Source organism: Parasteatoda tepidariorum, chromosome 10, assembly GCF_982258835.1.
Source record: "Parasteatoda tepidariorum strain Cologne lab strain chromosome 10, Ptep-v5.0, whole genome shotgun sequence".
Lineage (NCBI taxonomy): Eukaryota > Metazoa > Arthropoda > Arachnida > Araneae > Theridiidae > Parasteatoda > Parasteatoda tepidariorum.
In genome coordinates this window covers 72681562-72701813 of record NC_141764.1, presented here as the reverse complement: position 1 = coordinate 72701813, position 20252 = coordinate 72681562, and the positions used below count along the sequence as shown (strand labels likewise).

At 27.0% G+C, this 20252-nt stretch overlaps 1 protein-coding gene across 4 annotated transcripts in view; it reads left to right on the top strand.

Moving 5' to 3' along the window:
* Window positions 1–901: 901 nt before the first annotated feature.
* Window positions 902–20252, top strand: part of LOC107447079 (calcium-activated chloride channel regulator 2) — a 35499-nt gene continuing 16148 nt past the window's right edge. For all 4 annotated transcript variants that reach the window (XM_043052277.3, XM_087152989.1, XM_043052275.3 and 1 more), the window contains exons 1-10: window positions 902–1214; window positions 5499–5754; window positions 7075–7219; window positions 8295–8403; window positions 8756–8886; window positions 11770–11884; window positions 12865–13089; window positions 15674–16015; window positions 17081–17284; window positions 20029–20163. In XM_043052277.3, the coding sequence (XP_042908211.2) occupies window positions 1062–1214; window positions 5499–5754; window positions 7075–7219; window positions 8295–8403; window positions 8756–8886; window positions 11770–11884; window positions 12865–13089; window positions 15674–16015; window positions 17081–17284; window positions 20029–20163 (1815 nt within the window). In that variant the 5' untranslated portion in view covers window positions 902–1061. The remainder of the gene's footprint in view (window positions 1215–5498; window positions 5755–7074; window positions 7220–8294; window positions 8404–8755; window positions 8887–11769; window positions 11885–12864; window positions 13090–15673; window positions 16016–17080; window positions 17285–20028; window positions 20164–20252) is intronic.

Here is a 20252-nt window from a genome sequence, read left to right as displayed (position 1 = left end):
TCATTTCTAATCTAAAAAAAAGTAAAGGACTATACATCTTACAAAATACAGTAGAGTCCCGATTATCCGAGTTAATGGGGACCGCAACAAACTCGGATAACTGAAAAACTCGGTTAAAGCGAAGAGTATAAAAACGGAAAGAAAAAGAGAAGGTATAAATGTAAAAGATTTAAAAAATACAAAATGTATACGAGTATGCCGCACACAATTCATATTATAATTAAAAAGCTTACTTAAAAACATTTAAAAAGCATACTTTACGAGAATTAAATAGTTTTTACTTAAAAAAGGTCCTTAATCGTTTTTCGTTCTACGTAACTTTTGCGCTTTTCTGTAGTAATGCTTCGCCTTTTTTAGGGATAACAGGAAGGCTGGTGTCGCCTCTTTTTGTTGTTCTATATATTCAATAGTACATTCGATAGCCTTTAGTCCATCTGTATGAGAGATTTTTATATGTTGATTTTAATAATCACTGTCTTCATCATCTTCGCTAGATTCATTATCATTATTGATGATAATAACGATAATTTCATCAGACCAAGTTGTTGGATTTTGTTTTTCTGAGTGTTTGGAAGATAAAATTCAGATTTATTTTTCAGCGGTTTTTTAAAAATAAACTAGAACAAAAAAATCCTTGAAATATTTGATAGCTCGGTTAAAGCGGAAACTCGGATAACCGGGGCTCGGATAATCGGGACTCTACTGTACAGGAATAAATAAATATTTACGATATCAACAACCCCAATAAAACTTGATAAAAAGAAAAAAGGAGATATAAAAAAGAATAATATATGTCTTCATTTTTATTTTAGCTAACCTGTTAATCTTATTTTATCATTGAGCAGATATTTCATATCAGTTGCCATGGCAACAAACTTTATTATCATTTTTTTTATTACACATATCCCTGAAATGTATACACAGATTTTCAGTTAGAAAAAAACATCTAATTACTTTTTAAAACACAATAAACTAAGAGAGTTTTTTTTATAATAATTTAAAATGTTTCGAAATGTTCTTTTTAAAACTTTTGGATTTGGTTGAAATTGTGCTTCTAAAAGATGTACTTTTATAAATTATTTTTCAATGTACTATATTTATGTTTCATTACTAATGTGTGGTGTATACTAATTGAAGAAAACGCTTATACGGGAGTGGCAATTTCATTTTCTGAGCACATTAAAGAACCCTCATTCAAGTTCGAAAAATTTAAGGTAAATTATTTTCATTGCCACTTTTGTAAATGTGTTTATTAAAAAGAGTTTTCTAACTTTAAAATGCAATAAAACTTTGCATAATTTCATACAATTTTTAACTTAAAATTGGTTTTACTCAATTTGCAAATTACTGTCTTAATAGCGTCTGATGAAACCCTTTATAAAACTTTTCTGATAATCCACGTTTTAAAAACTTGAATACTAAAAATAAAAACCAAAATAACTTTTTTGCAATAATTTAGTAAAATTTTCGTAGTTTTAGTCGTATATATTAACTTAACATTAAGAGAAAATGCTTAAACAATATCGTACCTTCTTTTTTACTTTCTCTTTAAAGGAAAATTTTAAACTGTAAATTAAATATTTATATTTGAAAAATTAATAACATATTTGCTATGAAATAAATTTAAAAAATAATTAAATATTTAAATAAATTATGAAAATTGTGAGGAATAGTAAAGTGAAATCACGTGAAAGAAGTAGACTAGTACTTATTTTGTTTTTACATGCATTTAAAAAGTAATTATTTACAATTTACATTGCTAGTAATTGTAAATAATTACTAGTAATTATTTAAAATTTTTTGTGATCTACGTTTACTAACATCTAATGCATAAATACTTTTTCTTACAAAATGCGTATATATTGAAGAAATAATTTTGACTTAATTTGTTCTCATACAGAATACATTTTGACTTAATACATACAGTATTTCAAAGAAATTCTTTTTTTACCCGGAAGGATAAGATATCTTAGATAGGAAAAATATTAACTTAAGATTACGATCACATTAAGATAAACTTACCATTAAGAGCACATGCTTAAACAATATTGTACTTTCTTTTTGACTTTCTCTAAAAAAGAAACGCGTAAACTGTAAATTGAAGATTTACATTTGAAAAATTAATTATATATCTGGTATAAAATAAATTAAGAAAATTATAGGCAATTAAAAAGTGAAGTCATGTGAAAGAAGTAGACTAGTATTTCATTTCTTTTTATTCCTATTTAAAAAGTTTTTCTCGTAATTATTTACTAATTTTCATGATGTACGTTTAGTAACATCTGAGACATGAATGCTCTTTTTTGCTAAATTTTTACATACTGAAAATAATAGTTTTAACTTGATGTCGTATTCTCTTTATTACACATAAAACACAAGTTTATTGCTCAAGAGATAGATATAAATGCTTTTTTTGCTTCAAGAGAAATTAAAATTTTAAACTGTTTTAAGAAACATTCTATCTTTTCCTCAGGAATATAAAATTCCTCCAACTTGTAAATTACCCCTCCCCATTGTTTTCAAAAATTACGAATTTTTCAGGTCTTGCAAGGGTTTCAAAAATTTCTCTGACTTTTCTAAAAGGTTATATATTTTATCCATACTGCCATGTACTCTATATTATTGTAGAATAATTAGTTACGAAAAAATCTATGTGAATAAAATCTATGTGTTTTATTTTTATCCAAGAAATAAACAAATTCCTCTTTTTAATCTAGACGATTTTCTCGTGGTTTTTTTTCCCCTATAATTATACAAACCCTTTCTAAGCCACAAAACTAAACAGAAGAGATCTACCATCTTCTTAATATTCACAAATCATCCTTTAATCGACAATTTATATTTAAACAATAAACTAATAAAAGTTCTTTTTGGTCTTACAAGAACAGTTTAAATTTTGAAAAATTTAATATTATAAAAATATAGAATTTATTTATGCTTTGATAATGGGTAAATAATCATTTTAGTCTTCTTTTTCCTAATTAATGACTGACTAGAAATTAGATAATTGAAAAAATGCCATTAAATAAAATTCTTTTATAATATCAAGCTTGATTTTATAATAAAACTTCATTTCTAAGCAAAAGATTTATCATTCCAAAAGGTTCTTACTTACTTAAAATCATATAATATCATAAATAAAGTATATAGATATATAATTTACGTTTGATTAAACTTTTTAACCCTCATCTTAGTGTATTAACCTATTTATGCCCAGAGTTTGTTTCAAGGGCATTTAATTTAATTATTTTTACACATGAATTATTTTCTTTACATACATTTGTCATAAATTAAGTGCAAATATTATTACTTTAATTTTATTTATGGCAACACACATCACGTTTGATAAAATTGTATTATTTCTATTTTTTTCACTTCAGACGTAAAAGTATTTTTTTTTTTTTTTTTTTTTGCTTTTGTCAGGTAGAAAATTAATAATTAGCTTAAGTTGCTATAAGTTATTTACATTCAGAAATTTTTCTACCAAATACAACAGCAAAAATACTACTATGCAACCATTTTAAGAACAACCACACTCTTTCAGTTTCAAAAAACTTTCAGGAAGGGGTTTTGTTTTTTTTTATTTTTTTTTTCAATATTTAATATTACTAACCATTTTTTTTTTTAAATACGTTAAGTATACAGACGTATTACGTAACATAGAACCCGATGCATTTTACATAATTTCACAATATAGTGCGCTTCAACCAAGCTTAATGAATGCAGCGAAAAAAAAGAAAGCGAAACTTTCCTCCATCAAAATCTAATCTATCCATATAAAATAATTTATATATATATATATATATATATATATATATATATATATATATATATATATATATATATATATATATATATATATATATATATATATATATATATATATATATATATATATATATATAAATATATATATATATATATATATATATAGATGCAGTTCTCTTATGCTTGTAGTATCTGGTTTTTGTTGTCGTTGGCCATTTTGGCATTTGGAGGTGCGATTGTTCTTCTTTTTATGTGGCGCCATCTATTGCCAAAAATTTGACTTCTGTCACACCCGTGCATCACACCCGTTTATAGGGCGGACTCATTCATACATCCCTTCATTCATTCACAGATCGTAATTTTGAACGATCAATCTCAGATCCAATATCCCCAGAGGTTTAATATTTTATGGGAACATGGAGGACTTTGTGACCTGACATATTTAACTAGCACCAGTCACCATTTACTACACTGGGAGTCGTCAGTCGATCTCCCGTTCTCACAAACGTGAGCCCATCTCGTTGCCTACCAGGCTATCCCGTTCCATAGTATCTATAGTCTCCTTTCATCAACCTTTTCCCTTAACAAATGTCTCCTTTCATCTACATGTGGCAGTTTAAAGCAAAATTGCAAATTCTTGATAATTCTTGGGGAATTAATTTTTCAAAAAATGCACAAATTATTGCAATAATTAAAAATTATCGTATTCTTAAAATTTTGAACATTTAAAATTTAAAATTTTGACTTTGTAACGAAATTGTCTTTATTATATTTTTTCTGTTTTATCAATCAACACAAAATAAAGTTTTTTGTGTATTTTTCAATAAACTATACTATTAGATGCTTGCAAGTGACGCCAATATGCGTACCGATTCTGATTGGCTGTTGAAACGTGGCATTTGTTTATTCTAGCAACTATCCTTTCCATTCTATTTCGAGTAAGCTTAAACAGTCACATATGAATTCTCTTTAATGACACATTCTATATTCTTTCACAAAGATGAACTCGGTTTATTTCGTACCTAACGCAAAGACGAGTACGAAACGACGTAGAACATAAGCAAACAAATTACGCAACGAAGTTGCGAAATAAACAAAAGAAAAGTAATCACGGTTACAATAAAATACATAAACAAATCATAATTAAAATTTAAATAAAACGCGTAGATAAGAAAAAATCATATTTCAACGAATTCGATATGAGATACGGCGCTATATTTAATTAACTTCACGTTAGTTTACATTCTAACTTATAAGGAGAAACTGAGCTAGAACTTAGCTAGATATAGCCAGAATACTAACAGGCGATCTTGGTTTGAAACAACCAGCTGGCTGTGCAGTCTAATAAAAATAATCACATTTAACAAAATAAAAATAATCACGGTTACAATAAAATACATAAACAAATAATAAATAAAATTTAAATAAAAGACATAGACAAGAAAGAATTATATTTTAACGAATTCGATATGCGATACGACGCTGTATTTAATTAACTTCACGTTAGTTTACATTCTAATTTATGTTGAGATACTGAGTTAGACCTTAGCTAGGAATATCCAGAATACTAACACGCGATCTTGGTTTGAAACAACCAGCTAGCTGTGAAGTCATTGGTCAGATGTCTGTATTTCAGTGATCGTCTTCTTCTTCTTCTTGAATATCAAGTACCCAATTACATCCTATAAGTACATTCCAGTAGGAAATAATTTTTTTTCTTCCATTTTTAGCAAGTTTTGCGAAAATCATCAGAATTCTTATACCAAGCATCAAAAAAGAGAGCCTATTTTAAAGAATTTATAATAATCCTTCCACCTCAGTGGGTGGGAGGATTTTGCTCAGATCGTGCAGAAGAACCTCCAAAAAAAGTAAATATCTTCATATCAGACTTACCTGGGGCTTTGCAAGCTCAAAATAGCAAAGGATGTGGTCAAGAAGGAGATATCATTTACATGCCACTGAATTGGACAGATGGAAACACTGAAGGTAAAAAAAATTTCCGTTTCAAAATGAAAATTGACATTTAAGCTCCTGCGATCTGAGTTTGAAATAACAGCAGAAATTGTAATCTTAAGAAAACAATATCATAAATGCGAGAACATTTTAAACAAAATTCAATTATTTAAACTTATTTAAGTTTTTGTTATTAATTTTTACATAAAAAATAGTGAATTTTTAATATTTTTTGCATGTTGTGGGATATTTTTATAGCATATTTCGCCACAAAAATATTTATAAGCCAAAAAATTACAGAAAAAGATATTTGGAATCATATTTCTTACGTTTTCTTTAAAATTTTACATTGTAATTAAAGCCTCTGATGAACGAGGGTTGAGACCAATGTAATTTTTACATTAAAAAAAACACTTTGTAAACATAAACACAATTATTTTTAACTATTTTTTAAGTGATAAAATTGTCTGAAATGTTGTCTTATATATTGGATTCTGATTCTCAGGAGGTTATATAGTAAATTTTTACTTGTTTTGTCAAGTAACAAAACAAGTAGAGATAACGTTATTTTAAGGATTAAAAAGATAATATAATCTATATTTTTAGTATTTATCTGATACTTTCGGCATTATACTTATGATTAGCTTCTTAACCAGCAAAATTCTATTGTATACTTTTTTTCAAAAAAATACAATAGTTTTGTTATATATAAAATTTTGCTATATAATAAAATTACGAGGTCAAAATTACAAATCTTTGAAGTTGGATTTTTTTTCCGTCAGTATATTAATACAAATAAAATCTTCCGAAGTTACCCAAATTTTAAAATGTCTTTCATTTTGTGATGTAAAAGCCTCCGCGTGTGGGTTGTTACGATTATTAAAAACAACTTTTTTTTTAAATGCTCGGAAACGTGTTTAGTAATTTTACAATAATTGTATTCGGAACAGAATCATTCTATAAAACAAGCCTCTTCTGAGATATTCGAAGTAAGAAGCTCTTCTTCAGATTTTCATAAGATGAATATCGCGTGAATAATAGTTAAACAGTGTTACTGCTTTTTTTTTTCTTTTTAAACATATTCCATTATTTAGTGAAGTTAGTATCTTTTAAGACAATCACAATGAAAGTTACCTTTTGAGCCATTCATAAAACCATAACCGAAAGTAATAGTTACAGGATGTTATTACGAGTATATTTACTTATTTAATATTATTATAATTACTTTTCTTTACAAATTGTATTTCATAAAAAAATACTCTGCTCCGTTACATATATTGCTGTAATCCATCATTTCACAACATTTTCATTGCTTCAAACTTTCAGCGTAATTCAAATAATTTCTATCTACAGATCTAGCTATACAGTTTGTACAAGAGTGGTCTACCTACAGATATGGTGTATTTGAAGAAACTCCTCTTAAAAAGGATGCCTGTTATCTATCACCAAATAAAATTTGGTCGCCAGTGGGTTGTTATAATGCAAAGATCGAAGCAAGGTAAAGCATTTTGTAAAATTATACATGATTTTAGGAGAAATAACGCATCAATTCTAAAAATGATTATTATTATCGGCAATTATTAATTATCTCCAATTAAAATACTTTTCTAGAATAATCAAAGACTTAAAGGAAAAACAAGGTGTTACGTAATAACCGCCTTTAATACATATTTTGATTCCTTGTTAGAAAAGAAGTTAAAAAATTTGTACATTAGGGTCGCTAATTTGTATTTAAGCAAGGGACAAACAAGAATCCTATCGAATTCTGTCGATTCACTCTTGACGAAGAAGTGGTAAAAAGCACTTAACAATTTTGATTGCATAATGAAACAATTCGCCTTTCAACTCTCCGTTTCCCTCAGCAATCAAGAGTTTTTTTATGTTTCTAGTCCCGCCTCATTCAGTAGTGAATCACTGGATTTCAAAAGAGTTTTTTTTTGTTGCTTCTTTTCAATAATGCTTATTAGAGCCGTGGTAGGGAATAGAGTGTTTGCCTGTCAATGAGGTGAACCGGGTTCGAATCCCAGCGATGGATCGGTCGATACGAATTCCGCGCCCGGCTTGCACCGACCACAGTGCTGACGTAAAATATCCTCAGTAGTAGACGGATCATGGGTTAGAGTCCCCTTGCCTTCAGGCTAATCATGGAAGGTTTTCATGGTTTTCCTCTACATATGACGCAAATGTAGGTTGGTTCGATCAATATCTCTCCCAATACTTGATCCAAGAATTCCCTTGTCTTATGGATTAGGTTCAAAATTTCAAGGCTACGGAGTTGAACATTGGTAGCCGTAAACTCAAACTTGGGTCGATTGTTCAATAGTGGTTATAAAATAAAATAAAATAATGCTTCTATTGATTTCTAGAAGTAAATAAAAAATCACAATTAAACACATTTTTTTCGCCAAATTAGTTTGACTATTTTCATGGTCTCTCGATAGCCTGAATTGTCGATTATTATTTGATTGCTGTGAAAATTAGTCAGACGGGAAAGTGCTAAATTGATTTACATTAATTTGTTAAATGTTTGCATTTAATACTCATTGAAATGTTTTATTTCTTTATTTTTTAAGCGTGACAATATCTGAAGATGATGGGTTATCGAGCTGTAAACTACCAGATGAATTTGTTCCTAAAGAAGACTTAAAGTCATCACTAATGTTCAAAATAAACAATACAGGGGTAAATATTGTTTTTAGTTGCAAAGCATGTCATAATTTTACTGAATTGTAACCATGTTTAGAAATTATCTAAGTAAAGTATAAGCATCAATCCAAAATTACAAATAACTGAAAAGCTGTTTTGACAAGCATCAAATTTACAAAGTGATTGCAAAAACACTATTTTTAGTGCCAATTAGCAACTTTTTATCAACATTTTTCAATATTTTAATTAATTATATAGATTTCTTAACTATTAACTTTAAAATATTTAATATTCTGTTTATTGAGATTTTTTTAAAGTTGCGTATGTTTCATAATTTATGTTTTATTGCTGCATAAACCCATTAAAATATTGTATTTTGAAATTTTAGGCACGCCACTTTTGCAATGGAAGTGAGAGCTTTCCTCATAATCCAGTGATGCCAACACTCCACAATAATTTATGTGAAGGAAAAACAGTTTGGTCTGTTATAGAGAACTCAAATGATTTCAAGCATGGAAAGTAAATAAAATCAAATAGCTTATCATGAACGAAAAATTAAAACGTCGCATTATTTTTCGTATAAACACTCTGTAAATAACATTTCTTAGTCTGAAGTAAACAGCACAAAATTTATGATCAAAACACATACTCGATAATTTTCAATCGTCAAATTTTATTTTTCACCAAAAGTTCTTATGTCAGAGGCTTTTTATATTGGGTTTTCAATTTAGTTCCAGCCATTTTTTTTTTTAAATTTGTTCTAAAAATTTGAAGTGCATGAGCATTAATTTTTTTCTGCCAATCTCCTTGCCTTTCGGCGCGAATTTTTCTACCCAGATAGTTCAGGCGCTGTTGGCGAACTTCGGCAACTGTTTAGTGGACGGTAAGAACGAATTGCATATTTGTGGTTAAAATTTTACTTTTCAAACTTTGCGTGCCAATCACGAGTTGTTTTTTTTTTTCATCTACGACACCCTTTCCATATACAGCATAAATTTCACAAGCAGCTTCCTGGGTCTAAACTAACTTTAAGGCAAAATGAAGGTTTCGAAAATTATCATTTTTCTTAACTTGATATTCCATTTTAGTAATCAGAAAATTAACATCGATCAAAAAATTAACATAGAAAATGACATTAATCCTAAAATTAGCATAGATAAAAAAAAATTTCAAAGAAAGAACATAGATTTCAGTAGAACTAAGCTTTCACCATCTAAACCATTATACCAAAAACACGAGTAATGTTAAAATTAAAAAAAAAAAAGGCATGAATTTAGTTACCAAACTAATACAAGGTGCGACCATCAATTCCAAGGACTGATTCAATAATATCATGTGCATTACATTTAATATGTTTTTAAATAACCTACATTTATGGAAATATACAGTGTACAAAATAAAAAAGCGAACACTTGAATAACTTTTGGTCTAATGATCGGAATATCGCTCAATGGTTTGAGAAATTACCGCAAATATTTATTAGCGCAAATATGTATTTTAAACTACGAAATTATGAACAAAAAAAAAATACTTTTCTTTAATAAACATACTTTTTTTGACAAATTATTTCTGATTCTCAAAATACGGGGTGGTCACAATTCAGAATTTGAACTCTCAATGTCAATCGCACTTTTTGCGTGTTTCACTACAACTTGAGAACTTTTAAAGCACATCCAAAAAATTTTGCAGGCCATTTTGATATTCATTTATCCGAAGATTATTTCTCGTAAAAACTTATTTTAATAATTATTCATTATTTTTAATTATTTTATTTAATAATATCGAAAAATTCTGAGTTTTAAGGAGAAAAATTTCTTCATTATTGATATATGTAATTTAAAATAAAAGACGATTGCGGTAAATCGATCGAATAGTTGTACGACTTTTTAAAATTGGAGAACAATAATAATTTGGACATAAATTTGGCTAATAATGCCAAACAAAATGAAACTTTTTAATACAATAGAGCCAGTGCAAGTTGAATACTTGTTGTTCGCTGCTTTATTGGTCAGTTTTATTGGTCGCTTACAGAAAATAATGTTTCGCTGTTTTATTTTTATCATTTTTTGGATTATGCTATTCATATTTTTCATTTATTACATCAATTAAAATACATATAAATGTAATTAAACTTCTTTAACGTGAATTTTATTTATCAAATAGAAATTATATTAACTACCAAAATGAATTTCAATTTCTTACATAAATTAAATATTACAGTGATAAGTTTAAAAAGTATGCCGATTTTATGATGCACGTCATGTATTTATAATGAAAAAAAAATTTTAACATACGAGAACATAGAAACTTAACATCATATTAATTTCAGCATTTTTAAAATTTATTTTGTTGCATGTGCTTACGAACTGTTTGTTAGAAAAGCCCTTAATATTTTTTACTAGTAGGATAAATTCGGTTTTTATATTAGAGGTCATCCTAGACAGGTGGTCAACATATACGAGTAGTCTACTTCTCAGGTTTCATTGTGACTTCATCCTCGTAAACTCTTAAAATGGAATTTTAAAATCACGACGATTAAAAAAAATAATTTATAGAGCATCTTTGTAAGTTTAGATTTCCTAAACTCTAGTTGTATAAAATAAGGTTGCATAAAATAAAGTTATATAATGAGGGTAATTAGTATGTGCAAACAAATACTTCAAGTGAAAGCAGTCGAAAATTTAAATATTAAGCACAATTGATTGAATTATATGAAGTGGATTGAGTTATTTACTTTCACTTGTTCAATTGTTTTTCTAAAATTAAATTTTAGTAATTGAATGAAAAATAAATTTTGATAATTGAACTAAAAATAAATTTTAATAGTTGAACTAAAAATAATTTTTGTTAATTGAACTAAAAATAAATTTTAATAATTGAACTAAAAATAAATTTTGATAATTGAACTAAAAATAAATTTTATAAATTGAACTAAAAATGAATTTTAATAATTGAATTAAAAATAATTTTTATAAATTGAACTAAAAATAAATTTTAATAATTGAACTAGAAATAAATTTTTTTAATTGAATTAAAAGTGAATTTTAATAATTGAACTAAAAATAAATTTTTTTAATTGAATTAAAAATGAATTTTAATAATTAAACTAAAAATAAATTTTGTTAATTGAACTAAAAATAAAGTTTAATAATTGAACTAAAAATAAATTTTAATAGGTAATTGAACTAAAAATAAAATTTAATAATTGGAATTAAATTTATAAAACTAAATTTGCTTCTGCATTGTTCAGAATTGATTTTAAAATGCATTTTTTATTATCAATCTTTTGCCTACCATGCTTAGCATGATGAAGCCATGTCATTTTTGTCCACTCATTGTACCAGCCATAAGCAAAAGGTTAATCACAAGACAAAGGATCTGATGCACGTTTTATATTTTTAGAAATTTACCTGGTAATTTTACTGTTCCACCAAGTCCAACTTTCAAGTGTTATAAAGAAGAAAATATTCAGTTAACATTTGCGGTTCAAAACAGTGCATCATCAGATATTACGTTGGTAAGAGGAAAAGTTTATTAAACTTTAAAATTTTATCAGATAAAAAAGAGTATATCTTATTAATGAATATATGTAGGTAATACTGGGGTTAGTTGTCACACTGGTTAACTGGTATAAAGATAACTTTTGCATCGCATACCTTGTATCAACTTGAAAGTTCTACGTATAATGATGATTTAATATAAATGAAAGTATATTTTTATTGCTTGTTTTGTTAGGATTCTAACAATTTTTATACTATTAACGTTTCTTTTAATAGTGATTAGATTTTTACCACAGCCAAATAATTTTTACATTTTCTAGATTTTATGAATGTTTAAGATATATGTTTGTCGATATTTCTGTGTAAAACATTTCAATGAAAAAATTAGCAAGTCAGCAAAATGGATTTGACTCAATATAACTAGGCAAATTTTCATACTCTAATAAAGGCAAGTAAATGCATTTTTTGATAATATAAACCCTGCATGCAAGAATTGTCAGTTTAAGCCTATGTTTATTTTTTTAAATAAAACATTATGTATACCAAAATATATTAGATTTTTTTTAATCTGTACTAATTTATGAGAAAAAATCAATACCTCAGATATATTTCTTGCTTATTTAACTAATTTATTTTAAATAAAATTAATACAATTTAGATAAATTATTTTACATAGTTAAAATCAATCATTAGTTAAAATTAGGTGTTTGCGATTGTAACATAATATGTTATGATCGTAACTACCAGTTTTAAATATATGAAAATATATTTCTAAGCTGAAACTTGGAATGACACCAAGAATTATTTTATGTCTGAAAAAATTACATTCGTAAATGATTTTCACTGTTTTATAATAATTAACTTATTGACTAATGCATTGATATTATTTAGTTTTTTTTATCACATTTATAATTTTTCCACTTTTAAACTACGACTTTTAATAGTAACATCCATAATATATGTTTTATTTTGTGTATTATTTTATTTTTTTCGGTAGGTTGTTCAAGAACTGCGATATTCTCTCTACCGTTTCATAAGGAATCTAGTACCAGTAAAATCAGCACTGAATCTTGTGACATTTTCAGACTCGTCTGATGTTTCAGAATCAGTTACCCTAAACATCGAAGATTACGATGAACTGCTTAGAACTTTGGATACGCATATAGTGACAACAAAAAAGACAAATGCATGCTTACTTTGTGGAATTCAAAGAGCTTTGAATGTAAGTTCAAGATGTAAAAAGTATGAGAAAATGTAAAAACGCGATGAAATATGTTACAGGGGGCGAAAGATCGAGTTTGTTATCATCGAATAGCTTAAAAAAAGATTGAATGTGACTATTTTCAATCATATATATATATATATATATATATATATATATATATATATATATATATATATATATATATATATATATATATATATATATATATATATATATATATATATATATATATATATATATATATATATATATATATATATATATATATATATATAATGACAATATATCGTGTCTATATCTATATCATATATATATCGTGTGAGCTGATGAAGAGATTATATCTTTTCTTAGTTTTGTTTTCCAAATTTTAATAATTTTTTTTTTTTTTAAGGTATTAAAAATTATGTTTTTTTAAATACTTTTAAAAAATTTTTGTTAATAATTTTCTTCTCTTGTCATTATTTTTTATTTTTTTTCATATTCTCTGAATTTTTTAGCTTATTTTATGAGTTCTATATACTTGCAGCTTATGCGCAGTTAATAAAACTTATTAATTATTTTCGTTTTTCTCTTTGTTTTTATAGTGCTATGTTATAGTGATCATATTTAAAGCAGCTTTAGCGCTTGATATTATCTACTATTACCTTACTTCCGTTTTCTTTTTGTTTCCGCTTTTGTTCGGTTTTGTTTTTATTGTGCTATGTTAAAGTGATCATATTTAAAGCAGCTTTAGCGCTTAATATTATCTACTATTAGCTTACTTTCGTTTTCTTTTTGTTTCCGTTTTTAGTTTGTCTTCTAATTTCGTGTGTTAAGGGCATTGCTCTTTGAGCCTAATTTTTGGATTTCAGCAGCAATAATAATTTGGCTCCTGCCAAAAATCAATTCAAAACGAGTAAATCCTGTTTTTTTTTTTTTTTTTTTTTAAATAATTGTTTTAATTATCAAACTTTTTAATTACAAACTTTAAATTATCCTGTATTATATTATTGCCTTGCGCGCATCCATTTTCGGGCCCACCCAAGGTAACTAACAAATTAAACGAGCTTCAGTTTTGCAGTAAGAACGTGCCATAAGATATCACTTTATTTATGCTTCTGTTTTCATATATTGTAATCTGGCAATCTTATTACGAAAATATTATAAATCATTCTTGAAAGATTCCGGTACGGGTAAGTTCATTTAATTCGTTCCTCACTATGTAGATTTCCTTTCGTGTACTGTTCTCTAAAGTCTTTACATTTTATTTTCAGTTTTTTGCTTGATATATTTGTTTGTTTTTCCGTATATATTTTTTTACTTAATGTGTTCCAATTTCGTTTAAATTTTTTTGAGTGCTCCTCACACTGTTGTATTGATATATTTTGCTTTGGCTATATTAATACAATATTAGAAAGCACTCCTTTTGCGGATATGTTCGTGTGAGCTGATGAAGAGATTATATCTTTTCTTAGTTTTGTTTTCCAAATTTTAATAATTTTTTTTTTTTAAGGTATTAAAAATTATGTTTTTTTAAATACTTTAAAAAAATTTTTGTTAATAATTTTCTTCTCTTGTCATTATTTTTTATTTTTTTCCATATTCTCTGAATTTTTTAGCTTATATATATATATATATATATATATATATATATATATATATATATATATATATATATATATATATATATATATATATAAGAGAGAAAAAGAGAGAGGGGCTGCGCTAAGCATTCATTCGCCACCTTGCAAAATGCAATCGTAAATTTGGTGAATAAAATTGTGTTTTGTCAAATGATTTTTTCTACTGGAAAGAAAGATATATTTAACTCGATCCTCAAAATGACGTAAAAATGAATTTTTCTTAACAGAATACAGTAATTTTCAGTAGATGCATCGTATATCTAATTAGAATCTGGTCCAAATAATATAAGCCTGAAATAAACTACCGTAAAAAATAGTTTTCGGTGGGAAAAAAATAAATCGTTAGATTTGCGTTTGGCGAAGACTTTCGAAAGATAGCGAAAGCTTTTGATGTTTATCTAATTTGTTGGTTGATAATTTGAATATATATATATATATATATATATATATATATATATATATATATATATATATATATATATATATATATATATATATATATATATATATATATATATATATATATATATATATATATATATATATATATATAAATAACAAATTTTCGTGAATCACACCTGTCATCTACACTGTTTTCTATCTTCTTGAAAACTGAATGAGAAAAAAATACACCAAAAAAATGACGCTTTTCTTGAAAGCGACCCATGAATGATTTAATATTTTTTATTCATTTATTTTAATGGATTGGGGTACCAAAACCATCAATAGTCCATTCATTGATAACATTTTGAGAACATCCCATCTTTTGAATCAAGTCTCACTTAGGCAACAAATTTTGATTTTCGAATCAAGACCGGGTACCATATGATGAGGGAGATGCATACTCTCAAACTCTTAATCCTCCAAATTTTAAGTGTGATAAATAAAATGTTAGACTCAGTTCAAAAATACTTTTATGGATAAAATCTTATTTTATCTTATTTTCTTCTGTTTCTCAGGCATCACTGTTTGGAACACATCCTTCTCCAATAGTCATCCTCATCGCTTGGGAAAGTGCGCTCATTGGTCAAAAAATATCAGAGCTCGTGAAAACAATACAAAATTATCCGAAAGTTCAACTTCATCTAATTTTTTTAGAAGATACAGAAACTGATGTCGTACCCACTGATTTAGTAAATGCGGTGCGATCGACTGGTGGGTTTTTGCATTCATTGCCTAAACCTTATCGCACAGAGATTACTGATAGATTGGTACCAAATGTTTTATTATTTGAACAACTGAATGTCATCCTCTCTGCTGTGGTCAAAAGTCCTTTGGAAGTAGATGACAAAATTATAGTGGTAAGGACATACTTTACCAATTAATTATAATGAAATAAAAGCATTTCTCTGAAATATCATGTTTGTATCTTTCTAAGCTTACAAAAATTTAAGTAAAAACTAATAGTTTGAGTGGATGTCAATTACATAACAGAGCGAGTTTTTAAATTTTTTTTTTATACAGCTGATTTATTTTCTTGCGCTCTTGACCAGTAACATAATGAAAAGTAAAATTTTGAGTTTATAACTTCATTGAACCGTGATTAAGACGACAGACCAATAGTAATAGTCGAACATCAAAACACATCGAAATTGATAAAATTTTGTGACTCCGTCTAGAAATAGTGGGACAGTGTAATGTCCAATTTGAGTAATATCTTTTTTAAAAAATGGCAGATTCTTATCTTATGTAAATCTGTGACCTTATATAACTTCCAGAATGTGAATATAACAAGAGTAGTTATCACTGGAATTTCAGCACAAATAAAGCAATGTAAGTCGATTGCTAGTAGTTTTGAAATATCATTTCAGATTTTAAAACAAAATATAAAATGAGGAGTCCATTTTCAAGGTAGAATATTTTATAAAAAAAAAAAATCTGTTTTCACAAGAAAATGTTTTTTAAAAAAAGTTCGTGTTTTGGTGAAATATTTTGTAAATGGTTTGTTTCAACGAAAAACAAAATGTAAAAGGTTCGTTAATGAACTAACCATCCTCGTTTTTATTTGTCAGGTTTAGATAGAAAGATAAACCAAATTACGATCAAAATTAAACAATGTTGCTTATGAAAATTAATATTACGAAAAAAAATTTTTGGATGAAAGAAACTAATAGAGCAAAATGGATCAAACACAATTTCTTATCATGACTATAACATTTTAAAGCCATTTTTTTTAAAAATAAACTATGAACAAAAACAGTTCACTATCGGTTTCAACACAATACCAAACCGTCATAAATTGTTATTGATTTCTAGCAATTTTTCTGCATTCTGTCTTAGAAAGCATAATGAAATGTATTGTAAGTCTGTGATAATATTTTCTTATGACTTTTAAAAAATTTGCAACATTACTTTTTAAATTTTAGGTACATGAAGTGACGTACAAAACTGTCTCTTTAATAAAAGATACATTTTCTACTCCATCTGTTACTAAGGGGAAGTTAGTTTACACTATGCATTGTGACCTCAGAGGTCAAATAACTCGTGAGCCCAACTGTTCTTCTTGGGATGAAGAATACATAGCTACTTTTAAATGTGGAACTGTTACTGATTTAACAGATGAGGTGGTGGTAAGTTCTCTAGATATGTAATATTATACTTATTTGTAATAGTTACGCCTTACTAGTGATGTCTAAATGCTTCGCTAAACCTTACTTGTTACTAAGCTAATTAAATCTGCTTCATATTTATAACCCCTCCCCCTTCCAAAAAAAATACCACTCTATCTGCACCTTTTTTTTTTTAATTAAATTCTATTTAACCCCTTAACGATCGGTAAATTTTCAAGAAAATGGTCATAAAAAGTTCCTATTTTTTTATACACGTATATTATACACGTATTTGATTAGTGCTGACATCTAATTTAAAATAAACTAACTATCTACAATTACCATAAAAATATCCTGGGACTGCCATCTGGTGTGTAAAATGAGAAATAAAATGCTTTCCGGGTAAAAGAAATGAATTAGCTTTATTCTTATTGGCTCGTTACTACTGAACACTCCAGCCCGGGAATATCACGGGAGCGAGAAATAAAGGGCGAAACCTCACCCCGTCATTTTCACGGGAGCGAGAAGTAAGGGGATAATAAAGACTCAACATGCTAACTTTATAATTGAAAAATAGTGTATTTGTTTATTTTATCATTTGTAAACTAACTTATATAGAAATTATTTTTAAGTCGACTTCGGTGACGAGATTACTTTTAAAAAAATTATGGTTGTGTTTAAAATTAGTTTTTCTTTTAAAATATATTTAGAATTGATATTTCATAAAATAATTGTAATACTTAGTTTTACATATACTTAGTTTTACTTAAAACATTTATTACTATGATATCAATTTTCATTTCGTTTTACCTTCATTTAAAAAGATCTCTTCAGTTTTTTAAAAGTGATATTAAACTTTTTTTTATAAAAAATATAAGTTTTGAATCCTACAAATGGAACAAAAATAAATATTGATTTTCTCTTAGCTAAAGAAATTTAAAATTGACGAAATATTTACTGCATTCAATAACGAAAAACGATTATTTTTGTCATTCTTCTGTGCACGTGAACCACATTTTTATACTTGCGAGAGTGAAATTTTGACACTCAATTGTGACCATTTTCTGACGAATTAAAGCACTGAAATCTCAACTATAGCTTTGCATCTGACAACAAAGCTAGTGTGAATCTTTTCCTGAACGCTATAAACAAAATTTGTCTATCGCCAAATGGAATTTATCGGTCACAAGAATTTCGAAAACTTTCCAAGTAACTAGAGTGCTCAAATATCATATGGGACTGATTACAATACTAGCTTCAATCAGTTTATGACCGTCCATGATATCGCCAAGAGAAAATCTTGAACTTAAATTCAGACAAACTAGAGAAGACAAATCAATACTGCAGCTTCATTAGTGATGACAATAAAAATTTTAATCATTTCCTGATGGCTACAAAGTTTCTCCCTTTGAAGCTGATGGGACACCGATGTCTCTCGCATATATATTTCTTAAGACGCACTAATAACTATATTTCTAATTATTTAACTATATTACTAATTACTAATAAAAATATATTTCGGTATTTTTAATTTTAAAAAACGGTTTAATTGTTGCTTAAAAAAATCTGTTAGACAATCGGAATTATATCTATCTTAACCAAAATATAAAATCCAAAAAAAAGTCATTTGAAAATTCACACTCAAAAATTTATCAACAATTGATTTTGCAAATTAAAGACATTCCATCTATGAAACTGCTTTTCTTAAATCTAAATAGTAATTGCAAATAAGTGCACATTTGAAAAAATATTGTTTTCAAGTGAGCGCTGATTGGAAGATTTTACCTAGCTGTATTACATAACTATAAATTATTTAAATGTAAAATAGGATATTTTTCACTTATTATAACCTTAAGTAATACAAAATAATGGACTCCTACAAGCCAGGTCTATAGCCAAATAATAGCCAATAAGAACTTATGGTCAATCGATATACCATCCTTCTCGGCCACCTTCTGATTAATTTCAACTAAAAAAAAATACAGTCAGGATGTTTTACATAGCGATTATGTTTTAATATAAATATAAAAAAGGATATTTCATTATCTTATTCATTTCTCTCATGCTTCTGTTTTTACATTGGAGCTCTTTTAAATATACCATTGCCATTTAGCTGAACTCACCATTATTTTTTTTTATTTAACTCACTGTTTCAATTAATTTAAATTTTTATGGAGAAACTTCTAACTTATTTTTAATTACACTACTGCATGATATGCCAAACTTCATTTGAGTCATGCCCTTTGCTTTAAATGATCAGAAGGAGGATTAAGAGTCTGTAACTCAGGCACCTCAATAACTCATGGCTAGGCCAGCCACAGTGACTTCAACTGTAACTTTGTGTTTGATGCTAATACAAGTTATGACAGCAAAATGTGTGGAAAAAAACTTGATTATAAATTATATGTTTGTCATGTAACAAAAGGATCACACATTGTACGTATGAGACAAAAAATTTAGAATTTTAAACAATATCATGTATTCCTTATTGTAAAATGTGTATTAATTTCGAAAAAATAAATATTTAAAATCGGATAATTCATTTGTGCTAACCATACTCAATATACAAATATATTACTCAACAAAATTACTTCCGAAATTGTATTTCCAACTATTCTAGAAAGAGTCTAGAAATCAGTTATGTAATAAATTTTCGGTATCTGTTTTTGAAGCAAAATTAGAACATTTGTAACATTTTTTTTTATTTATTTATTTATTTTCTTCCTTCTTTAATTATTTATTGCTTATTTATTTTCAATTTTAAGCCAAAAACGTGGACGTACAATTTCGAAGTCAAAGATGGTGTTAATAATCCAATTTGTTCTGCTTCAGCAATCCTTTATAAACTCTCGTCTTCTACAAACGCCATTTCTTTGAAAGGATGGTTAAACCAATATACTGTAAGTAAATATATCGAATATTTTCCATTGTAGGTAATTTTGTAACAGTTACAATACTAATGTTGCATTTATTTCTGAAAGAAACATGC